This window comes from Staurois parvus, unplaced genomic scaffold (genome assembly GCF_062004578.1).
Source record: "Staurois parvus isolate SC_StPar_1 unplaced genomic scaffold, SC_StPar_1.0 ptg000177l, whole genome shotgun sequence".
Taxonomy (NCBI): Eukaryota; Metazoa; Chordata; class Amphibia; order Anura; family Ranidae; genus Staurois; species Staurois parvus.
Genome location: NW_028317973.1, coordinates 3,275,850 through 3,292,436, shown reverse-complemented (window position 1 = coordinate 3,292,436; position 16,587 = coordinate 3,275,850). Strand labels below are relative to the sequence as shown.

The 16,587-nt window shown below is 39.1% G+C and overlaps 1 protein-coding gene across 3 annotated transcripts in view; it reads left to right on the top strand.

The window, feature by feature from the left end:
• Nucleotides 1–16,587, top strand: part of CDH23 (cadherin related 23) — a 1,300,862-nt gene that overhangs the window by 663,934 nt on the left and 620,341 nt on the right. For all 3 annotated transcript variants that reach the window (XM_089677099.1, XM_089677097.1, XM_089677098.1), the window contains exon 12: nt 15,465–15,614. In XM_089677099.1, the coding sequence (XP_089533225.1) occupies nt 15,465–15,614 (150 nt within the window). The remainder of the gene's footprint in view (nt 1–15,464; nt 15,615–16,587) is intronic.

Here is a 16,587-nt window from a genome sequence, read left to right as displayed (position 1 = left end):
TGTGAAAAAAAGGAGTTAAAATCAGATTGGTGGCAGATTGGCATTGATGGGGATGTAATGTGATTTTCATGTACCTGGTGGAGATAGAGTTGAAGATGGGGCTTCTCTAGCACATCTTGTCCAACACCCCTGGTAGTAATGAAAGGAGGTGTGAGGACTCAGAGTGACATGAGGGTAAATGTAGCAGTGTCATCTGTTGGTTGCAGGATACAGATGACCATGGATCACCAGACAGACAATATAGACTGGAAAGCAGTGACACTCGATCAGCAGACATGAGCAAAACCAGGACACAAGTCAAACGTTCACAGCCATGCAGTGAAGTACAGAAGTGTAAGGCAGAGTCAGAGTACAAGCCAAGGTCACAGCAGGTAGGCATGAATCCAGAAACGGGTCAGAGACGAGACAAGCCATGCATGGGAAGGCAGATATAGCAGGTCAGGACACAGGTATAGCAATAACTAGCTGAAGACCACTCAGCTGTTGATGTCACAACCCAGCTTAAATAGGCAGTTTGGTGGCAATGCCAAGCATGCACACGTGTGGCTTAGCATGCATGCTAATACATTTGCACCTGTGTGCTAATACACATCTTGCATTGAACCTGTGAGCATGCAAAAGTCTTCTTGTTCTGATATTTTTTAGGCTTTTCTTATAATGATCTTTGTGAGACATAATAAATACCTATGAGTATTACACATTACTTAGTATGCAAATTATACTTATGCGATTACAACTTTAGTCATTAAAATAGGCCTGTATTGTCTCAATGTTAAAACACTATTGTACACCTACAAATCTAAGTTTCATCTACCTAGTAAATGCACAATGTATGTGTTATGCTTAGTTCAATAACATTGTATTTTACTAAAACAGACATTTTCTAGTGCTGCTTTAAAGTGCAGGGCATACAGGATATAGATAATGTAGTTTTGCCTTGTGCATACATGGAGCCTGTTCACTCTTCATGAAATGATTTTTTTATGCTGTAGCTCAGTGATTTTGCCTTTTATAGCCCTGTACGTTCCTTTGGCTAAAGTGGAAGAGTTGAGAGCAAATTCAGAGTTTCTCAGCTGCTCCTTGCTGTTACGCTCAGGCACTCTCATCCATTAGTGCTTCCTCGGGCATTTAATTGACCAATCCTACTCAAAAGAGTTTGTTCTGGGGGAAAATTGGAAAAACTGCCATTACATTAGGAGGTACACTGTGTTGAATGCCATTGGAACAAGCTGTAATGCTCCAAAGGGTTTTTGGCTGTTATAATAACGACACTGGCTCATTTTGATCAAATGATTTTTTGAGAGAGGACTTTAAGAAAAAACTGACCTTCAAACTTTCCTGCTTTGTTGTCATTGTTCACAGAAAGGTCTTGATGTCATAACCTTTATCAGAAAGCTAATTTCCCATATCTATATCACTACAGCATTTTATGCAAAGCATAGAACCATACACAAGAGCCAATGTCCCAGAATGATCTAGAGTCTATTGTTGTACCACAGCTAGATATGCCCACAGTTGCAAACTGAAATGTCAGATTGGTTAGAAGCCAATTTAGGTTTACCTTTAGACAAAATATTTTCCCTTTCTCACCTGCTGAGGGACATAGGAATTCTACGCCTACAGGAGAAATGTACAACAAAATAGCCATTGACCAGTACAGGATAATTCCTCTCTCAAACATCATGACTTTTTGCTAATGTCCTCAGAACAGCATACATGTTTTCTTTAGCTCTGATGTTTTCTGTTAGATTGGCAGATTGTTCTACTATCAATCACTGCTGGTAGATTCATGCCAAAGATGTTTAATTGCAATATAGCTGTTCCCTCTGGCCACTGAATGCAGGTTTTCTCCATTTAAAATGCTGGTGTTTCCTGTGTGATTGTCTTGCATTCTTTGTGGAGTCAACCCCCTCTGAGTACCGGGTATCAAATAGCTTTACATTTTAGGTCAGGCCAGTATTGGGCATGTAATCATTTTCCTATTCCAAAGGAGACCTTTTGTGTACATCAGAAATGTGTTCCTACATGTACTTATTCCATCTTATATACATTTACTACTATTGGCTGTGGGACATTACAAGTTCATGGTCCTACGCTTCAGCCTCTCTTCTGTCAAGTCTACTCCTAGACACCCGAGACCAAAGTGTTTTCTACAGGAGACACCATACTCTCAGATCTCAGATTTGAGCCCTGCAGTTCAGGATTCAGCCAACTCTGTTTGTGCTTGAGATTCCTGGAGTTGCTGGTAGCCTCCTTTTTCAGGAAGTCTCATTTGCTCATCCTTACTCCAGACTGCTTCAACACAGTTCTGTTCTTCTGGGACAAGTCTGTCAAGTCCTAGAACAGACCATTCCTTTGGGTCCAGTGAAGTTGTCCCTGACTTAGTGATTGCCAGTCCATTTCTGCAGTCTGGGAAGTCCTTTTTTTCCCATCTTCTGGAAGGTCCTCATGAGGGATGCCAGTCTGTTAGAATGGGAAAGAGTCTTGAGCACCTTGCTGGTGAAGGGGACTTGGTCAATGGAAGGAAGCATGTATTTTTTATTTTTGCAAATGTATTTATTCAGTTTTAAAATAAGGTTACAAGATAGCAGAATACCATAACTGTATAAGCTGCATCACAATGACTGTGATAACTACATATCCATGCAAAATATCTAGTAACTATAGGGTAATTGTTGTACCTGAAGGAGACACGCCCATTACAAGGTAAACTATTAGCTATAAGGTATGTACTAGATGTCTTAAGCCAAGGACACTGAGACTATACCCCATTCTCCCCACAACAGTGTAAGAGTGATCAAAAACAAGTCACACAAAAACAAACTAAGCACTGGCAGCACTGAGGAAAATAAAGAAAAAACAACAGTCAATTTTTAATTTTACAATGGAGTTGGAAAGGTCTACTTTAAGATACCACACAGTAAAATGGAAAGATGACATGAAAGCTGCTAGTTCAGGCTGGGAAAGGGTGCGCTCGATGGAAACTCTCCAGCTCCCAAAGAATTTCTTGGTGGTTGAATAGTTTTTGAGCTCTACATCTGACTTCTTTTTATATAACAAATCTATGAGTTTCCTTTTAATCAATGTAATTGTGGGGGCAGAAGGGGTTGTCTAAACCAAATAATGTCTTGTGACAAACATCCTAGACTTAACAGACAAATAGGCTGTCTCTGTGTAAGCCATCCTGCTGGAAGATCATCTAACCTGGATTTAGTTAGAGAGCAGACAACAGTACCTGGACATGGGAGAGTAGTCCCTGAACCCAGATTTGTTCCAGGACCTGTGTTTCAATTGAGAGGGTTGCCAGTTGTAGACCTCCTGACCTCTGGGTTCAACAACAAACTGTACAAGTGTATCTCCTAGCACAGTCCTCTAGCAGAAGCAGTGGATGCTCTTGTAACTCTCTGGAATCTGTACATTCTGATCTATGCCTTTCTACCCCTTAACCTGTTTCCTGGTAATCCTTATTGATCCAGACTGACCCAGACAGATGTGGTATGCCGACTTGGTCAGACACCTGGCATATACTCCATGGGCACTGCCAGATCTTTGGGATATTCTGTCTTAAGGGCTGATTTGCCATCCTGCTTTGGTTTTGCATAGAGTCACAGTGGTGCTGAGGCCCAAGATTACTTTCTTCTTTTCTTAGTTCTCTGTTTTTCTGTTGACTTTTTCTTGAGCCTGTTAGCCCTTGTTGCTTTGATGCTTACCTCTTTATTGGATTGCTTTTGCACATCCTGACAGTCTATGAAGTCTTGTATCCCTCAATGGATGATAAAGAAAATAGAATCTTTGTACTTACTGTAAAATCTTTTTTTATTTATTTATTTTTTTTAGTCCATTGAAGGGCACAGGTTCTTCATGCTTGCAGTACTACCTTGCTAAAAAAAACTGCAGCATGATGGTTGCGATTGAGGTTATCCTGTGCTGGCCAACAGTTGCCAGCATTAATTTCTCTTCTAGGCTGCAATGTCATCTGACAGTGAATTTCTATTTCCCTCAACGGACTTCAAAAAAAGATTTTACAAATAGTACAAAAATATTTGTTTTGTTTCAGATAAGGTAGAGAAGCATTAGCACCTCTGTCAAGTTTTATTGCTGTCTGTGTCCCTACTGCAGACCTTCACATCCTCTTTTGGGGAAATTTCCCAATAGAGAAATCTGTTCCAAATGTACTCTTTTTTTGGAGACATTTCTGCTTTGGCTAGAGATGCACTTTAAGCTGCCAGGATGTGGCTGGAAACAGGATTGTATATATGGGAAAGGTATACAAACTGTGCAGATAATGATGATGGGAATTGAACCCAACTACCAATAGGCTGCTTAGTCAGCCTAAAAGAGCAAGGGAGCAAAGGAATGACCTCAGAAATTTGACATACTTAAGTAAGCAAGCCAGTGATCCAAGAAGGTAAAGTGATTTGTGGGTTTGCTATTCTGGCTATACAGTGTGCCAATAATACAGTCAAAAATGTGGCTGAAAAGCATTACAAATATTTTGGCTCAGTAATACAGTGTATGTGCTATACAATGTGTTAATGTGTATTTAGTTATTTGCCAGCTCCTGCGTTTTATGATTTGAATTTTAGGTGCAGCTTCTAATTAGTTGAAAATTATCATAAAGCTTGTTCACATGGCCAGTACTATTTAGATTTACCATCTCATCCCTTTAAACTCAAACACAGATTAATTACACAGGTTCTGAGGATAATTTATTGCATTTTATTCATATGATATTGCGGTTTTTCAGAAATAAAGACATGGGAGTTTACTTAGCAAGCGGTTGTGTTAGTATGCTATGTCAGAAGATGAATTAGTGTGAACTGGGTGGCATTGTTGAGTGATTTTTTCCAGTTGTCTGTTGAAAATGTGTCCTGTGTGTCAGATGATTCCACATAAACATATAACTGAAAAATTGCTCATTGATGTGTAGTTGATGTGAGTTTTTTTTCGGGCTCCCTGTACCTCTTGACTCCACTCTGAAAGCCCAACCCCTGCTCACACCACCATACCATACTGGCCAGAGTAAACTCGCTCAATATTCCCAGAAAATAGGCTCACACACAGGTTAGAGTGAACTGATACTTTGTTTATATTAGAGTCAAGTATGAGCACAGTAAAGTAGCACAAAATTATAGGCGGGTAAATAATAAGTTATTACTCTTAGAAAGTTTAAGCAAAGTTTAATTCAGATCTCCGTGGTTGAAATAGGTGAAAGTCCCTCAAAAGGATTTATGTGAGCACAGGCACTATCCCTTTAGGTGGTATTCAACTTGGGCAGTACCCCTTTAAGGCACAAGATGAAATGCAGGTTTTGAGCAAGAGGTTTAAGGGGTGGGCAGAGGCAACAACGGGTTAAATCCTCCCTAGACTGCAGTAGCAAATGGCAACAATGACAAGTTTCCCTTGATAGATATAAGCCAGTTGCAGAGGAAACAGTGGTGTGGCTTGGCCCCTTGAGAGTGTTCAGAAGTGAATCAAAATGATTTCTTTTTTCTTTTTGCACATAACAATGAGTGAGGGCCAGCAAATGTTTTTCAAAAATTTTGTAAAGGCCAGATCAACTTCCCTTACATAATATATATAGCAAAAGAGAAACTTCTCAGTACAATAAACAATGACAATATAAATGGGTGAGAACAAGTGTCTGATAGAAAACACAATATATTTTTCCACATGGACATTTCTCACCAACAGAAAAAATGGACAGTAGATTAAAATATATTGAGCAGTACATATAACTGTGCGGTAGGATCAATAAAGGATGGTCCAAGGGAGAGGGGCAGTAGGGATACAGTTACAGTTATGCTCAAAATTTTGCATACCCTTGGAGAATTCGTAATATACAGTATGTTCTCTTTTTAAAGAAAACATGAGTGAGCAGGCAAATCACATTTCTTGTATCTCTTATGAGATTCATATTCAACTGTTGGTCATAAGGTCCTAACAGAAGAGTACAATCATAAAACAAAACATGGCAACAAGTAAACAAATGAAATGAATCCTGTTCAAATGTCTGCATACCCCTAGTTATTAAATCTGTGTTTTGCCCCCTTTAGCATCAATGACAGTGTGCAGTCTTTTGTAATAGTTGACTATGAGGTCCCAAATCATTGCAGGTGGTATAGCTGCCCATTCTTCTTAGCAAAATGCCTCCAAGTCGAGCAAAGTCTTTGGTCCACTTGCTTGAACCACATGTTTGAGATCTCCCCAGAGTGGCTCAATTATATTAAGATCAGGAGACTGTGACGGCCACTCCAGAACCTTCAAATTTTTTCTGATGTAACCACTGGAGATTGAATTTGGCCTTGTGCTTAGGGTCATTGTAATGGTAGAAAGTCCAAGAGCATCCCATGCGCAGCTTTCATACAGAAGAACGCACATTGTATGCCAATATTTTCCGATAATATGTTGCATTCACCTTGCCATCAATTTTCACAAGATTCCCTGTGCCTTGAGAGATCACACCCCTCCAAAACCTCAGTGAGCCACCAAAATACTTCACAGTGTGGGTTGTATTCTTGTTGCTATAGGCCTTGTTGACCCCTCTCCAAATATAGCACTTTTGGTTGACACCACAAATGTTCTATTTTGGTCTTGTCATTCCAGATTTCACTGTGCCAAAAGCTGTGAGGCATGTTTGTGGCACTAGCGCATTAAAGGCTTCTTTCTGGCAACTCGACCGTGCAGCTCATTTTTGTTCAAGTATCATTGTATTGTACGCCTTGAAACAACCAGACCGTCTTTTTCCACAGCAGCCTGCACAGTGCATCCAGCAAGTATTCACAGCGCTTAACTTTTGACACATTTTGTTATGTTACAGCCTTATTCCAAAATGGATTAAATTCATTTTTTTCCTCAACATTCAAACAATACCCCATAATGATTACGTGAAAGAAGTTTGTTTTTAAATCTTTGCAATTTATTAAAAATAAAAACTGCAAAAAAACACATGTACATAAGTATTCACAGCCTTTGCTCAATACTTTGTTGAAGCATCTTTAGCACCAATTACAGCCTCAAGTCATTTTGAGTATGATGCTGCAAGCTTGCACACCTATTTTTGGGCAGTTTCTCCCATTCTTCTTTGCAGTACCTCTCAAGCTCCATCAGGTTGGATGGGGAGCATCGGTGCACAGCCATTTTAAAATCTCTCCAGAAATGTTCAATCGGGTTCAAATCTGGGCTCTGGCTGTGCCACTCCAGGACATTCACAGAATTGGCCCGTAGCCACTCCTTTGTTATGTGGGCTGTGTGCTTAGGGTCATTGTCCTGTTGAAAGACGAAACGTCGCCCCAGTCTAAGGTCCAGAGCGCTCTGAAACAGGTTTTCATCAATTATGTCTCTGTACATTGTTGTATTCATCTTTCCTTCAATCCTGATTAGTCTCCCAGTTTCTGCCACTGAAAAACATCCCCACAGCATAATGCTGCTACCACCATGCTTCACTGTAGGGATGGCATTGGCCAGGTGGTGAGCGGTGCCTGGTTTCCTCCAGACATGACGCTTGGCATTCAGGCAAAAGAGTTCAATCTTTGTTTCATCAGACCAGAGAGTTTTGTTTCTCATCGTCTGAGAGTCCCTTAGGTGCCTTTTGGCAAACTCCAGGTGGGCTGCCATTTGCCTTTTATTGAGGAGTGGCTTCCGTCTGGCCACTCTACCATACAGGCCTGATTGGTGGAGTGCTGCAGAGATGGTTGGAATTCTAGAAAGTTTTCCTCTCTCCACAGAAAAATACTGGAGCTCTTTCAGACTGACCATCTGGTGCTTGGCTAAGGCCCTTCTCCCTCCATCGCTTATTTTGGCTGGGTTAGCCTGCTCTAGGAAGACTCCTGGTGGTCCAAACTTCTTCCATTTATGGATGATGGAGGACACTGTGCTCATTTGGACCTTCAATGCTGCAAAAATTTTCTGTACCCTTCCCCAGATCTGTGCCTTGATACAATCCTGTCTCGGAGGTTTACGGACAATTCCTTGGACTTCATGGCTTGGTTTGTGCTCTGACATGCACTGTTAACAGTGGAACCTTATATAGACAGGTTTATGCTGTTCCTAATCATGTCCAATCAACTGAATTTCCCACAGGTGGACTCCAATCAAGTTGTGGAAACATCTCAAGGATGATCAGTGGGAACAGGATGCACCAGAGCTCAATTTTGAGTGTCATGGCAAAGGCTGTGAATACTTATGTATATGTGGTTTTATTTTTATTTTTTTAAAAATTGCAAAGATTTCAAAACAAACTCATTTCATCTTGTCATTATGGGGTATTGTTTGTAGAATGTTGAGGAAAAAAATGAATTTAATACATTTTGGAATAAGGCTGTAACATAACAAAATGTGGCAAAAGTTAAGCGTTGTGAATACTTTCTGGATGCACTTTATTTCTCCTGAGGTTACCTGTGGGTTTTTCTTGGTACCCTGAACAATTCTTCCAGCAGTTGTGGCTGCATTCATTCTTGGTCTACTTGACTTTGGCTTGGTATCAAGAAATCCCCAATAGGTCTACTTCTTAATAAGCGATTGAACAGTACTGATCGGCATATTTAAGGCTTTGGATATCTTTTTATATCCTTTTCCATATTTATAATGTTCTATTAACTTGTTATGCAGGTCTTTTGTCAGTTCTGTTCTGTTCCCCATGGCTCAGTATCTAGCCTGCTCAGTGGATATATGTGAGAGCTAACAAACGAATTGACTATTTATACACAGACACTCATTTCAATTTAAAAAGAAACAGATGTGGGAAATGAACCTTTAATTGCCATTTTAACCTGTCTCTCACCTTGTATGTCTGTACCAAGTCCAAACATTCCAGGGTATGTACATTTTTGATCAGGGCCATTTGGGTGATTTCTGTTATCATTATGATTTAAAAAGGAGCCAAACAACTATATATTAATAAATGGCAGTTTTTTGGCATGATCATTTTTATTATCTATAGCAATGCCAAAATTTCACGATTTCTGCCAGGGTATGCAAACTGTTGAGCACAACTGTACATTTAAAACCACATACTGATCCACCTGCTAGTCACAATTTTATTTTGTATGGCTGAAAATGTTTAGTTTGCATGGATACATTTTGGTGACCTTTTTCCTTCCTTATACTTTGTTTAGCGCGGTCAGATGTTTTTCTTTTACTTTTCACACACATGCCGTCCTTGAAGTAGCTCATTGGCCTGCAGATTTCCTTTTAGATTTCAACTTAACCTATTGAAAACCTATTGAAAACAAATGTTATTAGTCTGAACAGCTTTGAACACTTTGAAGTTTTTAGCCTTATTATAATAATAAAATCTTTACAGCCATATATGCTAGACAGTAGTGCAGTTTGAAGGTACAATAAATTTCTTCAGCAATTCAGGCTCTAGGTTTTATTCAGCCCTTGTCCAGGGGCAGACTGACAACTCATGGGGCCCCTGGGCAATAGGGGATTATGGGGCCCCTGCGTCCTTGCGCAAACTCAAAAAAGCCTATGAAAAAGGTACCAGGGGCATCTCATGGGGCCCCCTACTGACCCCGGGCACTCGGGCCTGAGTTTCCAAATGGTCAGTCCGCCCCTGCCCTTGTCACAAAGAATTCGGAACAGAGTTGTGATTTCTCAATGCATGCTGCAGCATCCATAATTATAGAGTACGTCTACAGCTTTAACACTGCTGAACAAATCATTTAAAGTGCTTCACATGTCACATATCCACCTAACACAACTTCCAATACATGTTATCTCCGGAGACAAAGATATGTCAATAAACTGGTCTATCAATTCAGAAACTTCCAATGAAGTCAATAAATTAAGACTTTCACGTTAATGGTCTCAGTATACATGAATGGTACTTAGTAATGAAAAGGGAAAACTTCTAAACAAAAAGGCACTAGATCATTTGCTTTAAATCTTTCTTTTACAATTCTGATAACTTTTTTTTGCTTGCTAAATAGCAGTATAATGAATTTACTGTAAATAGTGTATAAAAAAGCTAAATGGTATATGCTGCATGTACACTTCATGTAGTGTATATGCGGCTGCAGACACACATTGAGTGTCATAAGTACACAAGATCCCCTTCCCAACCCATATGGCAAAAAAATCTGAAGAATATATTTAAAAAATATATATTTTTAAAAATATATATTTTTTAAATATATTCTTCAGATTTGTTTTTTAACATATAAAAAAGCAATTTTAACATATATATTTTACATATATTTATAAATGCATTCCAAAAATGTAGAGTTGTATTTTTAAAGACACACAGTATATTTGAAATGTATTTTGAAAAATATTTTTCATATATTTTGTAATAAAAACGCATTTCAACATGCAGTGTATATATATAATATATATATATATATAATATTTATTTATTGAAATATGTTTTGCAATATATTGAATATGGCCAAAATTGTAGCATTGCAAATATATGTCAATATGTTTGGGAAGAATATTTTTAAAATATGTTTCAAATATTTTTTTCTTCCATGTGGGAACCCCCCCTGTCGACTCATGCCAAACGGTTAGGTTGCTCCGCGGTTGTGCTAATTCTCACACAAATACAAATCAATTGTGAAGTAGCACATTTTAAATAAGCACAAACTCTAATTGAAGTGTATGTACTATGCAGTATGTGCATGTCTAACCCCTAAATTCATGATGAGTGAACCATCCCATATAAAGTAAAATGTGGTAAAACAACTAGAACAAAGAGCAACAAGATAATGGTTTCTGTTTTGAAGGTAAAGAATGAGTACATTACATAACATACCAGTTCTGCAGACAACACACTAAAATTGAATATTCTTTTTGTGTTCTGTAAAACATAATAATGTATTTATAAAACTATGTATACCACCTAAAACACAACAAAACTACAAATAACAATACTAAGCAAACATAGTTTGGCAAAACACCTGTGCTATTTTTATAATTTATCAAGCACCACATGCAGCTGTTTGTCCATAATAACAGCTGGACACTCACAGTAAAATACACTGCGACAGAGTATAATAAACTCTACCATGTATAATACATATAGGCCATTCAGAAAAACACTTGGCAAGCTTCCCCTTCTTACTTGAAACATACCAGACAACATGCTTTGCTCCAAATATTGAGGGGACAAGGACCTCATCCCTACATCTTGTCCCCCAAAAGGGATGTGGGGGTTTGTAGGCTGGTAATTATCTGAATCTAGTAGCCCAATTTGGAAAAAAGGTACCCAGATTCCATCTTCCCTTAGGTGAACAAGTACAGAGTACATTCATGCACAAAAATGTTAAAAAAGAAATAAAAACACCCACACTGTGAAATAGCCTTTTAAAGGCATTGGAATGCAAAGGAAAGCGTATCCCAGCATAGTTCTAATGAAAGACAAGGTAGATTGCTTTGTTTCCTATGGCATAGGTGCACACCACTGTGGTGCTGTGATGTATGCTAATAAAAGCACTGCCTAAAATACGTTTTTTTTTTCAACACAGTGGCCTGCATCAGAAATGGCTCCATTTCAACACCAATGTGACAATTGTGACATTTCAATAAAGTTCTATCCCCCCAAAAAATGCTTCAGCACTGTGTCCTCCCAGTGCATACCAGTAGCTGTGCATTCAGTGCAGCTACTGTTTGTGAATCTGCCTTACAGAAAAAAAAAAAAAAAAAAAACAGTGCCCCTTCCCCCTCCGCCACATTGTGCACCTCATGAGGACTGGCTCAGCCCTGAAGATTGTATACTCTTCCCAAGAGTTTTTCTGATCTTTATGGAAATGTATTTTAAAATGAAATGATCTTTTCTGGTAGTGAATCCTGCTATGCAGTTATCAATAAACTCCTTACAGTTCCTATTGAGGATGTCCCCTCCTTTACAGATTTTGTTGATAGGCATTTTGAAGCCCTCTTACAGGCCCTGCTCTTGTAGATTCATCCCTGCAGCTGTCATTTTGAAATCTGTCCATTTGCCAGACTATCACCAACTGGTCAAGATGCATGAACAGAGACCAGGAATCTGTCTATGAAGACCTTGCTCTCTTAAAACAATCACAACTAAAGTTTTCAGCCCTAGTGTATTGTGTTAATGCATTTCTCTTATCTCTGTACATATGTGCTAAAAGCTTGGTCTGCAGAACACTCCGGGGAATCCTCTCCAGGGAATCCCATTACAAATTTGTCAAAAAAGTAACCGAGGCTACCACACAAAAATGCAAAAACCCAAGTTTCCTTCTGCTTCTACCTCTACTCAAAGGGATATTTTTATTCTCCCCAGGTATCAACCTCCATCCCAAGGCTTTAATGTTTCCCTCCATTGCAAACCCTGGCCCACCAAGCTTTCCTAAAAGCCTTTCGAAGGAGTGACCCCACTCCTTGGAGTGGGGAGATGTCTGTTGGTCTTTGCTCCAGTCTACATCTGGGGCTCTCAGTCCAATCTCTCATATCAAAGAGGTACAAAATACAATTTCCATCCCTGCCCCTTTATCACTTTATTACCTTCCATTCTACCGGTTTCAGACCAAAGAAATGCAGATTTGATGACCGATTTGCACCAGCTTTTGTGCCAGTTCCTTCAGAATGACTTTAAGGTTTCTTTTCAAACCTCTTTACAGCCCCAAAACTAAATGGAGGCATCTGCACAATACTGGACTTTGGCTGAATAATTAACTTTTCACAATCTGCTCACCAGCTCTCACATCGTCCTGAGTACCTGGGTCTAATCTCGAATCCACAGGTCACAATGACACCCCTCAATTCTATTCTGCATAAGGTTTCTTTCACTTATGGTGGCCTCCTTCAAGGCAGTTTTATTTGCTCAGTTTCACTCCAGATACTTTCAATTCTCAAGATGTGGATAAAGCAGATCCAATCCTTGGATCACTCAATGCTTTGATCCATTCAGGCGAAGATCTCCCTGAGATGATGAATCTCCATTCCTGGCCTGGAATTGGGAAAATGATTCCTTCGCAGGACTTAGGACTTGGTAACAACAGATGTGAGGTAACTCTGGAGTGGAGTTTACAATTCCCTGACTGTCTAGGGAACATGGTCCCCTAAGGTGTTAAAACTACCCATGTACCACTACCTGGTACTGAGAGCCATAAGATTGTCTCTTTAACCTTGCTCCTCTCTTCTACATGGTCACCAAAATAAAGTTAATTGGAACATACATAAATTATTAAAGGAGCACCAGAAGCTTAGCAACCCTAAATGGCATGAGTTTAATGCTCTCATTGGCAGAAACCTACATTCCAGCTTTCTCAGCCATCCACATTCTGGAAGTGGACAGCTGTCAAGCATATTTCCTAAGCCGTCAATGTCTAGAAACAGGGGAGTGGTCTCTGCACCATGAGGTCTTTCAAAGACTCTATCAAAGGTGGTAAAAGCTGGATATGGACTCCAGGTTCAACAAACTAAACAAATTTGCAGTCAAGACCTGGAAACCTCTAGGCTGTGCAGTAGATGCTTTAGTGATTCCTTGGATTCAATGCAAACTGGTTTATACCTTTACTACACTGAAAATACTCCCTCGACTGCTGTGCAGTCTCATAGCATCATATTGGCCTAGAAAAACATTGTACACAGACATACTCAAACTTCTGGTGAACAAGCCTTGGCCTTTCCTAAACAAACTAGATTTGCTCACCCAAGACCCTATTCCTCCCTGCTTTTCAATTGCTCGCTTTAAGGACCTGGCTGTTGAAATGTAGTACAATACCTAAAAGATAAGATGTATCTCTAATTCAGTTGTTCTAACCTACAATTGCATATGGAAGGCTTTCTTTCCATGTTGCGAGGACAGAAGCCTAACTCTAAAGAGTAGAAGTATTTTATCACTCATATGTGGGCATTTATCTGGTCTCAACCTGCATCTATTCCTGAATATCATCAAGGGACAGATTTCTGCCCCATATCATCCTCTTCCAGAAACCTCTTGCCTTGCAATCCCTTATCAGGATTTTTCTCTAGGGAGTTGGCCTTATACAGTAATTCCCCCAATTCGACCTCCTTTCCACTTGTTTGCTAAGTTCCACCAGATTAAAGTTCAGGTCTCAGCTGATGCGAGCTTCAGTCACAAGGTGCTTCAAGCTGTTATCTGAGTATTTTGTTTGGGTTCTTTAAAACCTTGTTTCTAGTTTGCCTGTTGGCAGTTCCAGTTTGCTGTGTCGTTGCCCACCCCTCAGTTTTATTACTTTGATATGTTTTATGGTCTATGAATGTCAGTCCTGTGTTATGCACAGTATGATTCGAATAATAGGAATTTTGACTTTCTTGTAAAATGCTTATCGTGGAGTACAGTATAGGAAACAAGTCTCTCCGCCCTGTGTCTTGATCATTCCTTATTGCTTTTTAAAAAATTGGAGCCTTGCAGACTGGATGGGGTTATATGGGTGCACTTTAGGTGTGGCCTTGGCAATAGTATTTGTCAGTGTCCAATCATGTGAAGGTAGCAGCATATAGCCCATGGTCTATGAATACCAGTCCTGTACTACTTCTTATTTTTTTAATTTTGGATAGAGTAAAGGAGGGTTAAAACCCCTGTTATTTTTTTGTGCCATCTGTGTCCCATTGGAGAGATTTCCTTTTACTTCCCATTCCATAGCCAAAACAGGAATTGAGAGAAAATCTATTTGTCCCCTATGAAATCTTAAGTAATGTAGACCCATGAGCTACACTGTATGTCTACTCTGTGAGCAAGCATAATGCACAGATAGGAGAAGTAGTGCTCAAATGATGTCTGAACCAAATTTTTTCCCAGAGGCGGGAGGACTGCAGCTCTAAAGATCTGGCAATGTCTTCAAAAACAGACCTTTTTAACAGTACACGGATGGTTGAAAGTAAATTATCTGAAAGTGAATCTGAATGGAGGATTGGATAGTTTTTATAGGTCTCCCACCTCTACCAGGTCCCCTACAATCAAATCGATACTCTATAATATGCAGAAATTTTGATCAAATCTAGTATATCTTCATGTGATTTAGTGAGTAGGACTATTTTTGCATTTTTTGGATCATAAGTTGCATGCAGCTAATATGTTTTTCATTTATTTATGTGGCTTCTCTACCACCACTCTCCAATACAATATTGGTAGTTTTTGCTTGTGTGTTTAAAGGTTGTTTTAGGGACAATAGTTTGTAATATCCATTTTGACAATAAGTGATGTAAATAACTATTTGTACTCTGATGATTATGTTGGAAATGTATAAAACACTGGAATAAGGAAAAAAATACCTTCTGTTATACTAAAGAGTGTAAAATCCCTCCGATCACTGAGGACTGTCCTGTGCCACTTTTTTCCTTTACATACCTGCATTCTAGATGTGTGTCTTCAACATCCTAAGGTTGTTAGTAGTAAGGAAGGAACTACTAAAGTAGTGGTAATGTGTATGAATTAATTTAAGTAAATCATGTTGACTAGTATGTTTATTGACCATATATTGTGCTTTTCATTTATAATCACATTTTATTGTTTTCATATTTTTACACAGGGTGTGAACAGTGCCTTTGATGTTTACCTGGTAGGAAACAACTCCAACCATTTCATCATTTCTCCAACCTCTGTCCAAGGAAAAGCAGATATCCGTGTAAGAGTTGCTGTACCGCTGGACTACGAGACAATTCCTCGTTATGAATTCTCTGTAAGAATCATTTTACTATATACAATATGTTAGAGTAGATGCTAAAATATCTTTACTTTGCAAGCACTTCTGTTGCCTGAGGCACAGAATATGGTTGTTGTGTACTGTTGCAGTCGCTTTTGGAAAACATTAGGCTTCTCCTAGTGCTGAAAGCTGTTTTTTTTTCATTTTCATCATGATCTTAAACATCTCCTCTTTCTTTATGATAACTAACTAAATACTTCTAAGTGATCTATAAAAAGTTACTTTGTTTTACACACCTGCATTTATATTGTTCTTTAGAGAACTCTGTAGCGTGTTGTATGGTTAAATACTACAATATACCAGTTGCATTCACAGATTGCAGCAGATACACATCGTGGTTCATTTTAGATGCAACCTGTATTTTTTGTCGCATGAATGAAGACACTTATATGCTTCAATAGAGTCATGATGAGGTGAAAAGTGCAGTAACCTCAGAAAACATTTGCCAGCAATTTCTTTATTATGATCAAAACAGCTTCCTTGGTCAGTCTGTTTTTTTTTTTCTTGTTTTCTTTTCATTGACTTGACCTAGCACTTTTGTTATAGGGCATGTGCCACACCATTAGGTAGATTGTCTCTGATGTCACCAGGCACCAGATATAAATATCAATCACTACACTAGGATGGTAGGCACCAGTTAAACACCAATCACTGCACTGCGATGGGACTTCAGCTTGAAGGCTAATCCTTGTTTATTTGTGATATACTGGTGTTCTGGTTCTGAACTCCAGTACCTTTTAGTTATCTATCCACTGGTTGTTCTAACTTGGTACCAGTGTCTACTTCAGATTCTCTGTTTGTTATCATGCTGTGGTGTTCTCTATTCAGCTTCTGTTGCCTACAGTGGGACAAACCCAGAGGACTATGATCTGGGAATATCACAACTAAATCAATGCCCCATTGTGGCAATTCTCAGTGTTCCCTAGACACTTTTAAAATAATCGGTATA